The sequence below is a fragment of the Lissotriton vulgaris genome, chromosome 8 (assembly GCF_964263255.1).
Source record: "Lissotriton vulgaris chromosome 8, aLisVul1.2, whole genome shotgun sequence".
Lineage (NCBI taxonomy): Eukaryota > Metazoa > Chordata > Amphibia > Caudata > Salamandridae > Lissotriton > Lissotriton vulgaris.
Genome location: NC_141696.1, coordinates 481,033,890 through 481,052,039, shown reverse-complemented (window position 1 = coordinate 481,052,039; position 18,150 = coordinate 481,033,890). Strand labels below are relative to the sequence as shown.

General features: G+C 47.8%; 1 protein-coding gene across 1 annotated transcript in view; it reads left to right on the top strand.

Annotated features, from left to right (window-relative positions):
* The window catches only part of CCDC138 (coiled-coil domain containing 138), a 278,286-nt gene that overhangs the window by 41,922 nt on the left and 218,214 nt on the right, over positions 1-18,150 (top strand). The window contains exons 5-6 of the mRNA XM_086934286.1: positions 5,725-5,915; positions 14,300-14,458. Of these exons, the coding sequence (XP_086790412.1) occupies positions 5,725-5,915; positions 14,300-14,458 (350 nt within the window). The remainder of the gene's footprint in view (positions 1-5,724; positions 5,916-14,299; positions 14,459-18,150) is intronic.

Here is an 18,150-nt window from a genome sequence, read left to right as displayed (position 1 = left end):
AAGGAAGGTACCTTCCATACCGCACCCATGCCTGCATCGTCCATCCGAAACTAAACCCATTCGTACCAGACGCGTTCCAGTCACATACACACAGTGGAGGGTCTTCAGCTGGACAAAACGAAGCCGAGCCGGAATAGCCACCTCCTTAGGGGAGGACACAGCGGACTGCCAGTCCTCGTCGTCGAGTTCGAGCCCGTCAGCCGTCCAAGAAGCACGAAGTTTCTCCAGTTGGTCAGCCCTATTGTTAATGAGCTTTTTATATATCAAGGAGATCGTGCTATCGGGGAGATGTCCGTCCAAGACACGGTCCTCCAAGGGGGAGGACTGCGGAATATCAGTACCAGGGGGAAAGACGGAGGACAAGGCATGTCGGATCTGCATATACCGAAAGTGCTCCCTGTCATCGAGCCGGTATTCCAGTTTCAAAAGAGCGAAGGATTTCACCGCGCCCCGTGCCCACAGATCCTCCACCTTACTAATCCCAATCATGTCCCACTTATCAAACCCTTTCGTCTTCCACAGGTTGCCCAGCCGATCCGAGTCATACAGCGGCGTCATACGCGTCAGCCTACCACCCCAGCCCGTGGCCACAGTAGCATCCCTCCAGGCCCGCACCGCACACTTCGTAGGACCTGTAAGGAGACGGATGGGTGATTTTGAATACAAAGCCCTATTAAAGTTGCCACCGGGCAATAACATTTTATCCAGAGCAAAGGCGGGAGCAGGGTCCGAAGAGTACGTCGCATGATTGATAGCGCTCAGATGTGAGGCCCAGTAATAGCGTCTAATGTCCGGTAAAGCAATACCCCCATCGTACCAAGAGAGGGTGAGCTTGGACAATGCAATACGGGCGCGACCGTCCCAAATTAGTTGTCGCTGCAGACTCTCGACCTCGCGAAAGTAGCGAGCAGGGACAGGGTCGAAAAAATTCTGCAGGGCGTAGAGAAAGCGGGGGAGCGACATCATTTTAAAGAGCGCCGTTGGACCCAATGGGGATAGGGGTAATTCACGCCACCTTCTCACATCCTGCTTGAGTCGGCGGAGCGGAGCATACAGGTTCCGCTCATAGCGGACTGAGGAGACCGTAGAGACATAAATCCCCAAATATTTGAAGCCGTCCGTCGACACCAAGATGGGGAACCTGCGAGGCAGAGGTGGTAGAGTCCCGGCTATAGCGTAGACACAGTACTTGGTCCAATTGATAACTAACCCGGAGTTCTTACCGAAGGATGTAAGAACATCGAAGAGGACATTAAGAGACTTTTGAGGGGAAGTGAGATAAAGGAGGATATCATCGGCATACAATGAGACGCGATCCTCGAGATCCGGCGTCCACCGAATCCCCTTAATCGAGGGTTCCCACCGAAGCCACGCCGCAAGGGGTTCAAGCGCCAGCGCGAATAGGAGCGGGGAAAGCGGACAGCCCTGACGAGTGCCACGGCCTAATGGGAAGGGGTCAGAGCATCTACCGTTTACCACAACTTGAGCAAGTGGTTGTTCGTAGAGGAGCTTGACCCACGCGATGAAGTTAGGGCCAAAGCCGAACTTAGCGAGGGCTGCCCAGAGATAGGGCCATTCGATGGTGTCGAAGGCCATAGTGGCGTCCAGGGAAGCCACCACTGCCGGCTCCGCGAGAGTTGCAGCCCTCGCGAGAACACCATGAAGCCTACGCAGGTTAAGGGCCGTGTTCCTGTGCGGGATGAAACCGGATTGATCCGGATGGATCAAGTCGCAAATCGCCTTCAGCAACCGATTGGCCAGAACCTTGGCCAGGATTTTGGGTTCCGCGTTTAGCAGAGAAATGGGACGGTAGGAGGTGCAGTGGTCACGAGGTTTGCCATCCTTATAAATGACCACTATGGTAGCTAGGCGCTGCTCAAGTGGGAGGCTACCTGCCTCAAGCGCATCGAGAAACATGTTACGCATATGAGCGGCCATCTTGTCCGGACAGAGTTTGTAGAGTTCAATGGGCAACCCGTTCGGGCCCACCGCTTTACCCGAGCGTAACGATCGGATGGCGAGGGCAATCTCGTCCACGGTAAAGGGAGCCTCCAAAGCAAGGCCATCTTCTTCCGAGACAGTAGGGAGAGCTATATCACGCAATAACAGCCTGGAATCAGCCTCATCACGGTCACTCACCGGGGTATAAACCTTCCGGAAGTGGTCCACAAAACAATCAACAATCTCGCCTGGGTCGGAGACAGTCACACCAGATTTGCGAACAATAACAGGCACAACACGACTCGCTCGTTCAGCCTTATCCAGCCATGCCAGGAGTTTGCTAGCTTTGTCACCCACATCATAAAGCCGGCCCAATTGATTCTCTCGCATCAATTTAGCAGCATCAGTAACACAAGCCTTGTAGTCAGCCTGTTTCAGTTCCAGCGTGTGCAACAGCGCAGGCGTGTCGTCCCCACCCAGCTCACTTTCAAGCGCAGTGATCTCAGTCTCAAGGGCCTGAACAGCCTCCCTCTTAGTCCTTCGTTCAGCAGCAATGAGAGATAATGCGGAACCCCTGATAACCGTTTTAAAGGCTTCCCACAGAACAGTAGGGGAGGTGACAGAGCCCACATTTTCGTCAAAGTAACAGTCAATCGCCTTCACCATATCTGAGCGGAGCCGGGGGTTTCGGAGGTGCCAGGGAGGGACAGGGGGAATCCTGTTAGAAAGTAAACCACCCACGGAAACCCTAATCATCAAGGGGGAATGGTCCGAGATACCCCGGGGGAGATGGCGAACCTCCCGGACAGTGGACAGAGTGGAAGCCAGCATAAAAAAATAATCTATACGAGATAGGCTGCCATGCGCACCAGAGTGGAAGGTATACTGTAGGAGGGACGGGTGTAGTGAACGCCAGACATCTACCAGACCAAAGGTATCAGCCATCTCATTGAGCCACATCTGGGAAGGCGGCAGAACTCTTGAGGGCAGCCGATCACAGTCGCCGGACATAACAGAATTGAAGTCCCCACCCATGATCAACAGTCCATCTGGGAGACCAAGAAGGGTCTTGCCAAGGTCGGCGTAGGTGGTAGCCTGCAGCCCCGGGGGAATATATACAACCACTAACACAATTGGTTTACCCTCCCACCTCCCGGAGACCGCAGCATACCGCCCCCGATCGTCCAATGTAACATCGTCAATTGCAAGGGCTAGGGAGGATTTCACCATGATACCCACTCCCCGGGACCCAGAGGTGAAACCAGCGTGAGCTACCAACCGGTAGCCACGACGGTCGAGAGCCTTACAGGCATTACCGATCAAGTGGGTCTCCTGAAGGAACACAACATCAGGGGCATGGCGCCTCAAAAACTGTAAAACAATTCCACGTTTGATTCTGTCACCCAAACCGTTGACGTTCCAAGAAAGAACCTGCATCTCACCCCCCCCCATCACAGCAGAGACAATCTGCCCCGACCCCCTCCCACAACCCCAGTGTCGAAATATTTGCAATCAGTGAAATACCATGAAAAAGAGAACAGAACAAACGGAACGAAACACAACCAAGACCCCAAGAACCATCCCCCAACCAAGAACCCGTTACAACACCCCCCACCCTGCACCCCTGCTGACTGAAAAGCCACCCCAAACTGCAGTGTGCCTGTCGCCCCATCTGGTCTACACAAAGAACCCCCCGAGGAGGAAGGGAGAAATCACCCGCACCCGCACCCGCACCGCCCCAGGCATAAACATAGAGCACACAGTGAATTTACTCAATAGAGTCCATAGTCTCAGGTCGGACCTTCGGGGGCCCACGTTACTCCTGGGCCGTTGCGCCACCTTCCGCACCACCAGGGCCTCCACTCTCAGTATCATCTGTCGGCAACGAGTCCAACCAGTCATTAGAACGGTCCGGCTGATCAAAGAAATAAGCTCGTTCTCTGAACTCTATCCGCAGGCGAGCTGGAAACAACATGGCGTACTTCAGTCCCCGGTCCCTTAGATGACGCTTCACTCCAAGGAACCCAGACCGCTGTCTTTGCACTTGGGGAGTGAAGTCAGGATAGATGGAGATAGTTATTGTCGTATTTCAACGGGCCGTGTTTACGAGCCGCCTGCAGGATAGCGTCTCTGTCCCGATAATGAAACAACCTCGCGATGATAGGCCTCGGCGGGCCACCTGGCTTCACTTGACCTCCTGGGAAACGATAGGCACGCTCTACGGCGAAGAACTTGCTGAGTCCAACCGGAGCGAGTTTAGCGACAATAAGTTCCTCGACCAGTAAATCGATCGAGGCAGCACCATCACTTTCCGGCACTCCAACCAGGCGTATGTTGTTCTGCCTGGCCCTATTGTCATAGTCTTCCATGCGTCTGAGCAGTAGGTCGTGTGAGGAGCGCAGGTTCCCAATCTCGGATTGTGCCTCCGCCATGTAGGTCACCAAGCTCGACGCCTTCAAATCCAGTGCCTTCACCCTCTCGTTCGTCTTGGCCAGATCGGCTCGAATAAGAGTAACATCCACAGCCACCGTGTCTATCTTGGACACGATGGCTTCGTATTGCTGACTCATATCGGCCTTAAGACCAGAGATGGCGGCCAAAAGGTCCTGGAGTGACACCTCAGTGGAAGACGACATGTCCGTTCGAGGGCCTTCAGAGCCAACACTAGTGACACCAGGGGAGCCTCTTGGCTGGGTATAGCGCTCGATCATATTGGACTGGATCGACCCACCCCGAGTCATAGCCTTCCTGCGTTTCTCCGCCTCGGGTTTTGTCGCCATATTGCATTCAGCTACGGCCGAAGACACCCAGGTGCAGCGGGACGATGATAAGTCCAAAAAACTCTGAGGTGTAGTGGTAAGAGAGAATGCCACGGGTCTCCTTGTAGCCCGAGGAAGGAGAGCGTGCACTGTGAGAGTGGCAGGCGAAGACAAAGTAGGAGGAGACAGAGACGATGAGGCCGGAAACCGAAAGTGAAAGTGGCACACCACCGGTGGGCCAGATGCCAGGCAGCCGTTGTTGTTGCATTACAGCTCGGCCATAACAGGCAGGCGAGACCCCGGTTGCTTCGGTGGATAGGCCGAAAAGTTAAGGACGGTAGAAAAATGGTCCCCAAGGTCCGATTTCGACCAAAAAAGGATCGACAGCATCAGTAAGAGCAGTACTCCAAAAGCCCGTCGAAGTAATCAGGATATGTGCAGGATAGATCAGGGAGGGCGGCGCGGGTCTCGGGAGCTCTCTGCTCACGCGACCATCTTGGATGCCCGCGTAGCTCCTCCTCCCAGCTCTATTGCTATTTGATATAGACTTAAATAGACATATCCTAGAAAGCAATCTCATTAGTCTGCTGGTGTTTTCTTACAAGCCTGGTGTGCACCTGCCCATTAAAATGTGAAGCTGGAATTCCATGTGAAGGCAGAGCTGTCTTTGACTGCACACACTCTTGTGGGGGTCTTCTGGGAATAATTTAAAGTCCAGGGGCACCAGTCGAAAGGAGTGGTGGAACACCAGAAGGTGTTCGATGACTGCTCTCTCTTGCATTGATAGCTTACCTCTTTCAGTTAGCATGTATGCATAGAGCAGCATATTCTATGTTAAAGAGGTGAGGAGCCCCAGTGTGTGCTTGGTCCACCCAACCAGGCCGAGATCACAGACAAACCTCAGACAGATGCCTCTTTCACTATCTTTCTCCAGATGATTTTAATTCTTAATGTCTTATTGCTTTCATATTAGCGATATGAGAACTAACCATTTGAAAACATTTCTTTATGTCCCGTTTTAAAGATGTCACCTTACCATCCTACTTGGCGGCAAATACTGCAACATGTACAGACCATTCTTTTGAGTCAAGTCATGCACCCAGGAAGAAGAAACAAAGCAGCCAAAGAAAAAGCTTGTTAAAAGATGAAAGATTGTTACCCGCTCATGTGAATCAGATTTATGATGAGCTCCTAGGTATATATCACAAACTTCAGGTAAGAAATATAGTACATTATTATATGACGATTGGTCTAATTTGAAATAACTTTTGAGTAATGCGATGTAGAATTACGTTTGAATATATGTGCAGTCTTTTGTCACTGAATAATTGCCTAAAAATAAATAATAAATAGCCTGTATGACCACAGAGGGTTGAGGAACAGCTGGGTTTTTTCTGTCTTGATCTAGGCTGGAAAATGATCCATATAGTGCCTGTGCAATAACTTAATGGGCGCAGAGTGTCAACTGCAGAGATCTTTGTATACCCTGCAGGCTCTAGGTTCCATTCCCAGGAGGCTTTTTCCAGCCTTTAATTAAGGCAGGGTCAACATAAGGAAATATCAGTGAGTTGGTGGCACATTGATAGTGCTGTGTAGTGACTTTCTTGCTCTGAGTTCCTGTTTTTTTGGTGTGTTAAACCAGCTTGTGGCAGCAGTTTACCTTCTCTTCAAACCCCAGGAACCTGGTGTTGAAGAGCTAAAATGATACAGGTTTTATTACGCACACTCAAAGAGGAGTTCGCCACAATCACCACGGCAATTATAACAGCTAATGTAAAATCAAAACATGAAAAATACCTCATTGACTTCCTGCTAACAGCAGCTTCGAAACTGGTACTCTCAAACTGGAAAGATACAGCCAAAGTCACATTCGAAGGCTGTATGAACTGGGTGACATACTTAAGAGGGGCTGACATGCAAGCGCTAAGAAACACACCTTGGAGGAACCCCATCAGAGAGATGTGGAGAAATCTGGACAGAGCCCTAGACCAATACAAACCCCCATGAACCAGAGGTGAAAAAAAATCATCTAATCCTATGATGACCACCACACTCTATATGTTTAGTGTTATATGTTACAACAGATAGAAACAAGGAAATAAATGTAACGTAATGTATAAATATGTACTGACCCTCAAGCAGCCACCTAACAGAGGCTGGGGGCCTTGTATCAAAAAGATAACCCGTGAAAGCTATATGTTTCATGTATATGTGTTTTGTTTATGTATATATGTGCAGAAAAAAATAAAAACATTACAAAAAACTTTAATAAAAAAAAAAACGGTGGCTCCCCAGGCCACTCTCATTCAGAATAGCCACCCACTGTGTCAGGTATTGCTAAGGCTGACGTGACAGAAATACTACATTAGGTGGTGACAATGCACATGGTGCCTTATTTTAGGCATTGCATAATAATTTCTGCACTGTTATTCTGCCTCTGCTGTGCTCTCATTCAAGGACCATGTGTCTGTGGCCTTCTGGAATAAGTGGTTCCTCGTAGAAAAGCATCTAGCAATCACTAGAGCAGTGGGATGAGGGAATGGATGGTACAAGGAACGTGGGAGACAAAAGGCATGCCATGCTGAAGGTTGTCATATATATACAGGATCTTCAGCTTGCTTGGCCCCCTTAGCTTGAAAGTTAGGGTGAGCTAAATCTTGCAGAGATGCTATTGAGCAAAAATACCTTAAAATATTTATAGTCTAAAGACAGTGCCTGGAAGTACATAAGGAAGTGTAGAATCGACATAAAGAAAAGTAGTAGTTGAAAGTAGACTAAATCAACTCCCTACTATCGGATACAAATACTATTTACCAGAAAAGCCCTCTACTTCCGTAGAAGAAATGGCAGTATGTAACATGGCATGCATAGCACTGAGCAGCATTCTGTCTCAAAAAGTAAAATGGTTTAATTAAAAAGTGTTCCATTGCTCCTGATCTATCCTAAGAACTAAAAGCCCTAGTGACCGCACAATCCGTCAGCGCCTCACAGACCTTATATCCACTTTGACCACCCTGGTGCAACAATTACTAGCGGGGGCGGAACAAAGGGTTACACAAGACCTACACTGTACGCTGGAGGAGTATAATTCGATGGCGGACACCGAGTTACGGCATCTCGGCAAATATGCGACAGCTCGCGTATAAGGGGAGGTGATGATACAACTCTACACAACGCTGAGGGGGTATCACTGACGGATCCCCTCGACATAGCCAACAGATTTATGCAATACTATCCATCCCTGTATAGCTCGTATGGCGGTTGCGATGATGAAGCTATCTTAGATTACCTCATGCATATTAAATCACCTTGGCTATTGAATGGGCATTGGGAATATCTTAAGCGCACGCTGGAAGTGGACGAAATAACCTCAGCTTTGGCTGGAATTAAACCGAAGAGTGCTCCTGGGGTAGATGGCCTTACTGTAGCATTCTACAAAGAGTTTAGGGAACTGCTGATTCCACACCTTCAGACCCTGTTTGAGAAAGCATTAAAACGGGCATACTCCCTCCTACTATGCGGGAAGCACTGATCGTTGCTATCCTAAATCCTGAGACCCCCCCCTACTGCTTGCAGTTCCTATAGACCACTATTGCTCCTCAATGTCGACCCTTACATTTATGCTAAGGTTCTAGCAAACGGATGATGTCCTCTAGTGCCCCTGCTGATATCTCCAGAACAAGTTGGCTTTGTTCCTGGGAGAAACCTCACTTACAACCTTAGAACCGTATTTGGAGCTATACAGCATACTCGACCGGACACCCAAGCTGTGGCGGTTTTCCTTGACATGGAGAAACCATTTGACTTGGTGGAGTGGAAATTTATTAAGCATGTATTGACCAGAATGGGGCTAGGGAGTGACTTTTTACAAATGCTGGGAGTGCTTTATAACTCGCCTACAGCTAGAATAAAAATCGGGGATCTGGTCACGGACCCTATTTATATCACCAGAGGTACGAGACACGAGTGCCCGCTCTCCCCATTGTTATATGCCTTGGTGGCCGAACCCCTTGCTAGTGCGATGAGGGAATATCATAGCTATAGGGGCATACGATTTCCGACATACAATCTGATTATATCCACCTATGCAGACAACACTTTGTTATACATCCAAAACCCCGATCAGATTCTCTTGACGGTGTTACTGAAGGTAATTCTGTTTTGGACCAGGTCAGGTCTCAAGGTGAATTAGAATAAATCACTTATCTTCCCACTCACGGCTAAGACAGTCCAATTCGCACCAGACTACCCCTTAGGTTGGATGACAGACCCAGTCCGGTACTTGGGCATCAAGGTTCACACTGTTCAGAGGTGGTTTTTAAAGAAAATTACGGGACAGCGATTTTCCTATTCACGAACATCCCTCTTGTCCTGCCGCTTTCCTTCTTTTGGGTGCTGACATCTCTGATGGTTCGTTTAGCCTGCGCTGGGAAGACCACTAGAGTCAGGTGGGACATACTCACACTGCCATACAGAATGGGTGGACTGGGAGCGCCGGAGCTAGAGTTATGTTATAGGGCTGCACAGGGGGCTCATGCTCATCACTGGATACATGGTCCCACAGACGCCCAGTATTTTCAGATAGAACAGGTGGTTGCGGCCCGACTCCATTGCCGGCGCTTCTATTCAAGCCTCAGGAGCGTAGAGCAGGGATTCTAGACTCGATTAACGTAACAACCCATGCCTGGTATAACCTTCTGAAGTTACAAGCTGGCGCCGTACTCTATTCCCCTATGACACCGCTAGACTGGTGTTACTGGTTGCCCCCATGTAGGGAAACAGGCGTGGTTCGGGCAATTAAAGTGATAAACATTCACACGATAGTGGAGTTATTTGACGAAGGCAAAGCAAAATTGCGGGAAGACGCGATCCTGGAGAGTAGTATGGAGACTCCACTAATCCAATTTCAATTCCACAGGGTGAGATATGCACTTAGAGATATATTGGGTCCAGAGCTGAAGGAACCGCCGGAGGTGGCGCCGCTCACATATGTGATCAAGGCAGCTTCGCCGGTAAGCATAGTCTCAAAAATATATAACATAGCGCAGGGCTATAGAGCTAACCACTACACGAAGGCTCATCTTGCTTGGCAGACAGATCTGAACCGAGTACTAGATGACTCCACCTGGAAGTATTGTTGTAAAAACACGAAGAGAGTATCCTTAAATGGGTGACATCAGCTGATACACTTTAAGTTTTAAAATAGGGTATATTATATGCCAGAGAGACTACAAAAGTATGGGTTGCTGGACTCCGGAGTGTGTGAACGCTGTGGAGCGGACCCGGCAGACTTGTACCACCTGGCCTGGTAATGCCCTATGATAGCATCTTTCTGGATATTGATTTTGAAGACCCTAGGCGAAATCACGGACACTCCAACTGACCCGGACCCTACACTTGCTCTGTTAGGCTATTCCAAACATGTACCTAAGAAACTTAGGCGTCTGATAGATATGGGGCTTCATATGGCAAGACGTAGAGTTGTGATTTGCTGGTCACGTGGCCCGACCCCCACCCTCTCTGGTTGGACTCATGATATGACTTACGGCAGTACGCAAACTGAGCACTACAGTGAGTTGTTACCTCCCCGCAGTCGTCCGAAATACGTCTGGGGGCTTTACCAAGCTTACTTGACGACTAAGTCAAACAGCAAGAATCGAATCGACTCTCCTGGAGCATAATAAGGGCATGGACGCTGCAGGGTGTATGGCTTGAAGCTACCTGGAAGGTGGGACCTGGCTGAAAGACCCTCTACTTAGACCGCAGTTTCACTATTAAGTATTAAGTGGGTACACCATTGAATTGAAATGTAACGATTATTGCTTGGATCTAGTGAGTGATTATGTTGACACGGGGCACCTGGGTTTTCTGGACCTGTCTTCCAATGCCTATTTATGTGTGCTATGTCTGCAACTATAAGAACGCTATGTCTCTGCTTGGTTTTGTGTTCTCAATAAAAAAATTATTTAAAAAAAAAAGCCTTTGTGAGTATCCTAATCCAAACTTAAAGGAAATTGCAAAAAGAATTGCAGAAAACCACAAAGACAAGTAACCCAACTTCTTGAAAGAAACAAGTATATATTGTTCATCGGAGATTGTTCTGACAATTCTATGCCTCGAAGAAACAAAGAGTACTGGATGTATTTTCTTGCCACCCAATCTAGGATCCCCATTTACTAATGTTAGGAAATACCCAACAGTTTCAAATGACTGCATAAAATTGTAACTTCAACTCATCACCGTCCCAGGGTGTGCCGTAATGCTCTTGAAAGGCGCATAATCAATAAAAGAGTTGAGAGCATATAGACATTTGAGACCAGCCACAAGCCTATTCCATGCGGTGTCTGCAGGAAAGTAGGATCTGCTTTCATGTTTACCCCTGCCTTTTGCTGGTGTTATTGTGTTTTCTGACTCGTCTGGCTGGGATCCTGCTAATCAGAATCCCAGTCACTGTGCTTCCTCTCTAAATTTGACAGTGGTAAGTACCTTGGTACCCTCCCAATTGGCTACTGGTGTAGCCATTTAAGTCCCTAGTATACTGTACTAAGGTACCCAGGGCATGGGTACACAAGGGGTCTCCGATGAGCTGCAGCATGTATTACGCCACCCACGAGAGTCCACTTAAATTGTGACTACAGGCCTGCCATTGCAGGCTGTGCAAGCTGGTGCTAGCACCACTTTCGACAGATATAAGTTTCCTTATATCTAAGGTCACTGCACTTAAAACCTGTAAGTCACTCCTTTGGTAGGCCTTTCAATCCTGAAGGCAGTGTGCTAGGTTATAAGTGTGAGTGTGCCCTGCAAGAGCAGTACAACCTATAAAAACCCTGGAGTGCGGTCAGCCATTTTGATACATATAGTTGCCATGCGTCATTATGCAACGGCTAACTGTATATTGGCTGTGCTGAACCTGGACATGTTTGTTATCAAACATGTTGGAACCATATCCCAAAACCGTTACTGGTGTTGGAGGTATGATTCCATGCACCAGGGCCCTCAGTGCTCCTAGTAATAGCCTTCCAGGGTCTGCCAGCAAGCAAGTGCTGCTGCTGACCCCAGGCACGATTCTGTCCTCCTGCTGCTGAGCTGAGCTTGAGCAAGAGTAGGTAAGACAATAGATTTCCTGTCCCAGGGAAGAGAGACCACCTCCCAGACAGGACTTAGTGTATTGGGCTGGGGTGGAAGCGCTTGCCAGCACCATCAGACTGCTTTGAAGGGCACATTTGGAGCCCTCCTTGCATACTCCAGTCTGAGCCAGTTCAGGGAGCCCTTGACTGCCGCTCTGGTGCGAAACTGGACAAAGGGCATGGGAGCATCCTCCCCTCTGTCCAACCCCTCCTCTGGGAGGGACCATTGAATAGTCCCAACCCTTTCCCTAGGATACTTATGGGCTTACCTGTGGGCGGCTCTTCAGATTCATCGTGGGACAACATTCTAAGTTGAAATCACTTCAACTTCAACTGTCTGGGCACCTTGGACTTTGCTGGACTTTGCCTGGAACCAAGACTGCACCAAGGAAGACTCCTACTGCATCTGTTCTCGCTGTGCTGCAAGTCTTCCTCATCGTCTGTGCCTGTGCTTCATCCAGGTTCCTCTCCAGACATCTGGGCATCAAAGACACTCAAAGGAATCTCCCTTGGAGTGAAGGAGTCACTTCCCTGCATCTGTATGCACCACAACAAAGTTGACCGGTCTGCTGCTCCTGACCTCCCACAGACACCAAGTGACTCAGCAACCCAGATGGTGGCTCTGCAACTCCCTCGAAGCCTGACCTGTCCTCTCAACAAGTTTGAGGCCAGAACCCCTCGTTTGTACCGTGGGAACATAACCCCTGTGCACTGCGTCGACTTGCCGTTGGCATGACTTTTTGGCTCTGTCCTCCAGAGATCTTCGGGCTACAAGAAGCTCGAGTCTCCAGCATCTCTTTCTGCCAAGATCTTCGTCCTCACCCCATCCTCTGCACCGTGGGCCTTCATCTTTGGTCAGCTGCTTGAGGACCTCTTGCGAATCCTGTGCCTTCGGCCTGTAGGTCCTCTTGACAGGGGAGCTCCTCCAGTGCGCTCCCCTGCTTGCTTGTGGCCTGCTCTGACTCTCCTGTATTTGGTGAGTCCCTTGGACATTGCTGGTTCCAACGTTGCACCTTTTTCGTTCACCACATCTGTTGCTTCTGCCAAGGCTTGTTGGTGCTCCCGCCGGACACTAACCCCTTGGTTCTTGACTCCCAACGTGGGACAGCTCGGAAACAGCTCCTGGTCTTTCACAGCGTCACCTGGTCCTCACAGCTGCAGCGACAAGGCCACTATCATCGCTCCCTCATCTTCCGTCATCGGTGGTCATTGCTCTCCTGTGCATCCTGGTTACCTTTGAGTCGCATAGACTCTGTCCCCTCTGCTTGCAGGTTCTTCTCTTCCAGAATCCATCCTTGGATTCCATGGACTCTTCCACCTTCTTCGCCAGCTGCACATTTCCTAAAGTCCTCAATTGTGGTCTATGGCGGTTTCCGACGTCACTTCGTACCTATGCAACCGGCTTCCCTGGTGTAGGTATCCTGTTTCCTGGGATATTCGCAGTTGGGCTGACTCTCCAACATTCGGTCTTCCACGGGGGGTTCCCAAGGGTCCACTAGGAAGAGTCCTGCTTGAAAACTGCAACAGCGACGTTCCCATTGACTTGCATTGAGTATGCAGCTGTGTTTCACACTGCACACAGCCTCTTTGGGGTTCCTGGGTACTTACCTCGGGTGGTTCCTTGTGTCCCCAACTCTTCTGAGTCTTCTGGTCCAAGTCCCGACTTCGGTCACAGTTCGCATTCCACTTCTTTTGTAAATGGTTTGGTCTCCCCCTGGAGACCACTGTATATTTGTGCTTACTTACCTGTTTACATTTGAAGTCTTGTGTGTATTGTGTTGATCTCTCCGGGTAGGGGATATATAAATGTGTTAGTTAGTGTGTATAAGAAATATACCTATTTTTTTATAACTACACTCTGTGGTTCTTTTTCGTTTAACCTACACTATATGATTAGTTCTGGTAAAACAAGCTGCTTAACACTCCTTCTGGACTAAGCTCGAAGGCTGCTCTTCACAGCTACCACTTAGAGAGCTTTCTATGGTTGTCTAAGACCACTAAAATCACCATAAGGATTGACTGGATTAGTGCAAGGTGCTTCACTTAAATAAGTGTGCACCATATACTAAGCCAGCCTCCTACACTGTCAATACCCATAATGTTAACCTCTCAAATGTCAGTCCCCAGCTAGTCTATGCTTAGTTGTAAATCTCATAAGAAACAGTTCTCTTAGGCAGTGCCCTAAACGAAATATATAAGATGCCGGCAAATTCTTCATTACCAATGTCCCAAAAAACCTCAAGTTATGAGAAGATATGAGGAACAAAACTCTGACTAAATTTTGTAACACGGTCACAACATATCTATCTGCGCTTCCAATATAAGATTGATCAGGAGGGTGCACATCCCTAAATGAAATCATTTATGATACACTCATGTTTGTAAAGTATAAATTGAAAGTACAGCAAAACACTCTTCTTTGAATATGTGTAAGTTTTTTCTGCTATTTCTTATTATTTGTTTTTGAAACAGAAAGAAAGCATAGCGCTACATGAATTTTCACTGCGACTCAAAAAGAGAGAACAATGTTTAGCTGAAAAAGAAGCATTGCTCTTCAGACATCAGACAGCCGTAACCAAGATAAGAGGAGTGGAAGAAGAAGTTCATGCAAAAATTAGAATAATAAAGGAGGTACTCATTCTCTTTGATCCATCACTCATTTGAAATACTTTGATGTAATGTTCTATGTTTGGCATTATGGATATATCTAAAATTGTATTTTATGCATCCTTTTTGAGAGGGAGCCTTGTATAACTGAAGATACATTTTTAGTTGAGGGATATTTTATGTTATAAAAGATTTTTTAACATTCATGCCTACTACTTTCTATTTCAGAGCCAGCTGATTCCAATGGTAGGAGAATGGGGAGGGGAAAAGGGTGCTGAAATAAAGACTTGTGTGGAGATCAGTGAAATTGGGAGCTGTTCATAAGCATAGAAAGTGCGGTATAAATGTGGGTTTCAGGTGGAGGACCATCCGGAGAATGTGGGCCTTTAGTTTTGTGTACCTTATGAGGTATCATTTTCCTTCCTTATGTGCTAGAGAAATGGCATAACCAGCAATTGACCCGGGTGGGGTGAATTTGTTTACTACAAATTTGGGTGTATGTAATGATGGAGGACAGAGTGCATTTTTTAGCAGTTTCACATTAGTTAATAGAAGCAACACACCACCACCACCATCGCAGCTGCCGACACTCCCACCTGTTCTTCCTCTTCCTGGTTCTCCTCTGAAACGACCGGATTTTTGGACCAGATAGAATCAGCTCACCAAGACATCACCAACCCAGCCGAAACGTAACCACCTCCCTCAGGACCTACTTACCAAGGCACCTGGGTACCTACCTGAGGATGGGGAATTAGCAATATACAAGCTCATATCATCAAAAACACCACTAAATCTATAGGATTACTAGGAATACTCACTATTTACTAAGGAAGTCCATATTCCACACCACACTCATACCTTATAGTCTCGCGGCAACTCAGGCCCAGACTAGGCTACCCTCCTACTCATAATGAAGGGGGCAGTTCCGATTACTTACCATTACACACTGACCACAATCCGTGCTCACTCAAGCCACAATCCTGTGGGTATACACATTGACCTCAATCAATGTTCTCATTGATGCCACTCTCTCTAGTGGTACAAAAGGGGTTGGTGATGGACTGATGCTTGATTCCGGTCTAGGAAAGACATGACTTGGTAGTTCGGGCTGGACTGTTCCCATGAGGCACAGGGTCAAGGCTGATTTGCATATAGCCATTGTCTGACCTAGGGTGGTGTGGAGTAAAAAATAAACGATGGATTTAGGCCCTGATCCTTGTACTGGGGTGAATGCAAGATATTGTTCTGCATTCTGTCCATCAACTGTGTTTTTTGCAATTTTCACCCCGAGTGGGCTGGGTATGCTCAGACGTGAGTCCCAGGCTCTCCACATCACTGGAGTCAAGCTATCCAGGCTGAAGAAGGCTGATAGCCAGAAACCGGTCCTTGGATGCTTGATTCCGGTCTACTAAAGACATGGCTTGGTAGTTCGGGCTGGACTGTTCCCATGAGGCACAGGGTCAAGGCTGATTTGCATATAGCCATTGTCTGACCTAGGGTGGTGTGGAGTAAAAATAAACCAATGGATTTAGGCCCAGATCCTTGTACTGGGGTGAATGCAAGATATTGTTCTGCATTCTGTCCATCAACTGTGTTTTTTGCAATTTTAACCCTAGTGGGCTGGGTATGCTCAGACGTGAGTCCCAGGCTCTCCACATCACTGGAGTCAAGCTATCCAGGCTGAAGAAGGCTGATAGCCAGAATCTGGTCCTTGGATGCTTGATTCCGGTCTAGGAAAGACATGGCTTGGTAGTTCGGGCTGAACTGTTCCCATGAGGCACAGGGTCAAGGCTGATTTGCATATACCCATTGTCTGACCTAGGGTGGTGTGGAGTGCAAAAAAACGATGGATTTAGGCCCAGATCCTTGTACTGGGGTGAATGCAAGATATTGTTCTGCATTCTGTCCATCAACTGTGTTTTTTGCAATTTTCACCCCGAGTGGGATGGGTATGCTCAGACGTGAGTCCCAGTCTCTCCACATCACTGGAGTCAAGCTATCCAGGCTGAAGAAGGCTGATAGCCAGAAACCGGTCCTTGGATGCTTGATTCCGGTCTAGGAAAGACATGGCTTGGTAGTTCGGGCTGGACTGTTCCCATGAGGCACAGGGTCAAGGCTGATTTGCATATAGCCATTGTCTGAAATAGGGTGGTGTGGAGTGCAAAAAAACGATGGATTTAGGCCCAGATCCTTGTACTGGGGTGAATGCAAGATATTGTTCTGCATTCTGTCCATCAAATGTGTTTTTTGAAACTCTCTCTAGCAGCAATCTCACTACACACCTTATCCTTCCGGTGCTCTCACAAGCCACAATCATGTGGGTATACACACTGGGCTCTCCCAGTGCTCTCACTCTCTCGCACAAGCCACAATCCTGTGGGTATACACACTGGGCTCTCCCAGTGCTCTCGCTCTCTCGCACAAGCCACAATCCTGTGGGTATACACACTGGACTCTCCCAGTGCTCTCACTCTCTTACACAAGCCACAATCCTGTGGGTATACACACTGGGCTCTCCCAGTGCTCTCACTCTCTCGCACAAGCCACAATCCTGTGGGTATACACACTGGACTCTCCCAGTGCTCTCACTCTCTTACACAAGCCACAATCCTGTGGGTATACACACTGGGCTCTCCCAGTGCTCTCACTAACGCCGCTACACAACGACGATCACTGTCCTATTGATACCTTTAACTCTCTCTCTGTCTGTTGGGAAGTTTCTCTATATGTATCTAATATCTACTGGGGATGTACACAATTGTTATATTTTATGTGGTAGATAGACAGTTCAATCCTCTCACACAAGAATTGCCAAATCACAATATGCAAAGGTTATTTCCTGATTCAAGTGCTCCCTGCTCCCTTGTTCAGTTACCATTTACCCGGACGGGAAACGCATCCGTCCACATAACAGCATCGGACTAGAAGAAAGGTTAACTTTACCTTAAGAAAACAACAGTTACACAATTGTTCACTAAGAACTGGGGTCCCTTTATTATACAATAGCAAATTATAACATCACAATAACTAGCAATCGAGACATAGCCTGAAAAGTAAAAGGGAAATAGGTACATCTAAGGAATACACAGATCTGCGGGGTCTCTTTATTAACAAGAAAGCTCAGATTACTAGCACATCCACATATAGCTGACAGGAACTGTAAATAGCTGAAAAGGGAAATGGACTATAACAGACTGCACACCGCTGAAAGAAAAGGGATTAATCAGTGTAACAATACAGTAGGGAATATAGCTTAGGAAATAAAGGACAAGATTAATGTGTGTATATATATATATATATATATATATATATATATATATATATATATATATCAATCCAAGGTGCCTCGGATCTTTTAGAGACGCCACTCCAACAAGGTAATTGTTTTCAAACCCTTTATTTGCCAAGAGCTGCGCATTACAACTGTTCCAAGAAAAAGTCCAGACGCGTTTCGCAGCTCACGCTGCTTCTTCATGGGACGGCAATACCACGAGATGCCTGGAGTCTGCAGCCATTATTTATCCACTAATGCATGTTATCTTCAGTGAAATGCTAGCTGGTAGTTGCAGTATGTTTCTTCCCCTTTGATGGGGTCCGACAATGGTTCTTCGAATTGTTTGCCTAATTAATGTTTCACAGCCCTCCAGTGGGCTACAGGCGTAATGTTCAGCTCTGATTTAAGCTCCCTCATGCCGTATCTAGGTTGTCTGATGACA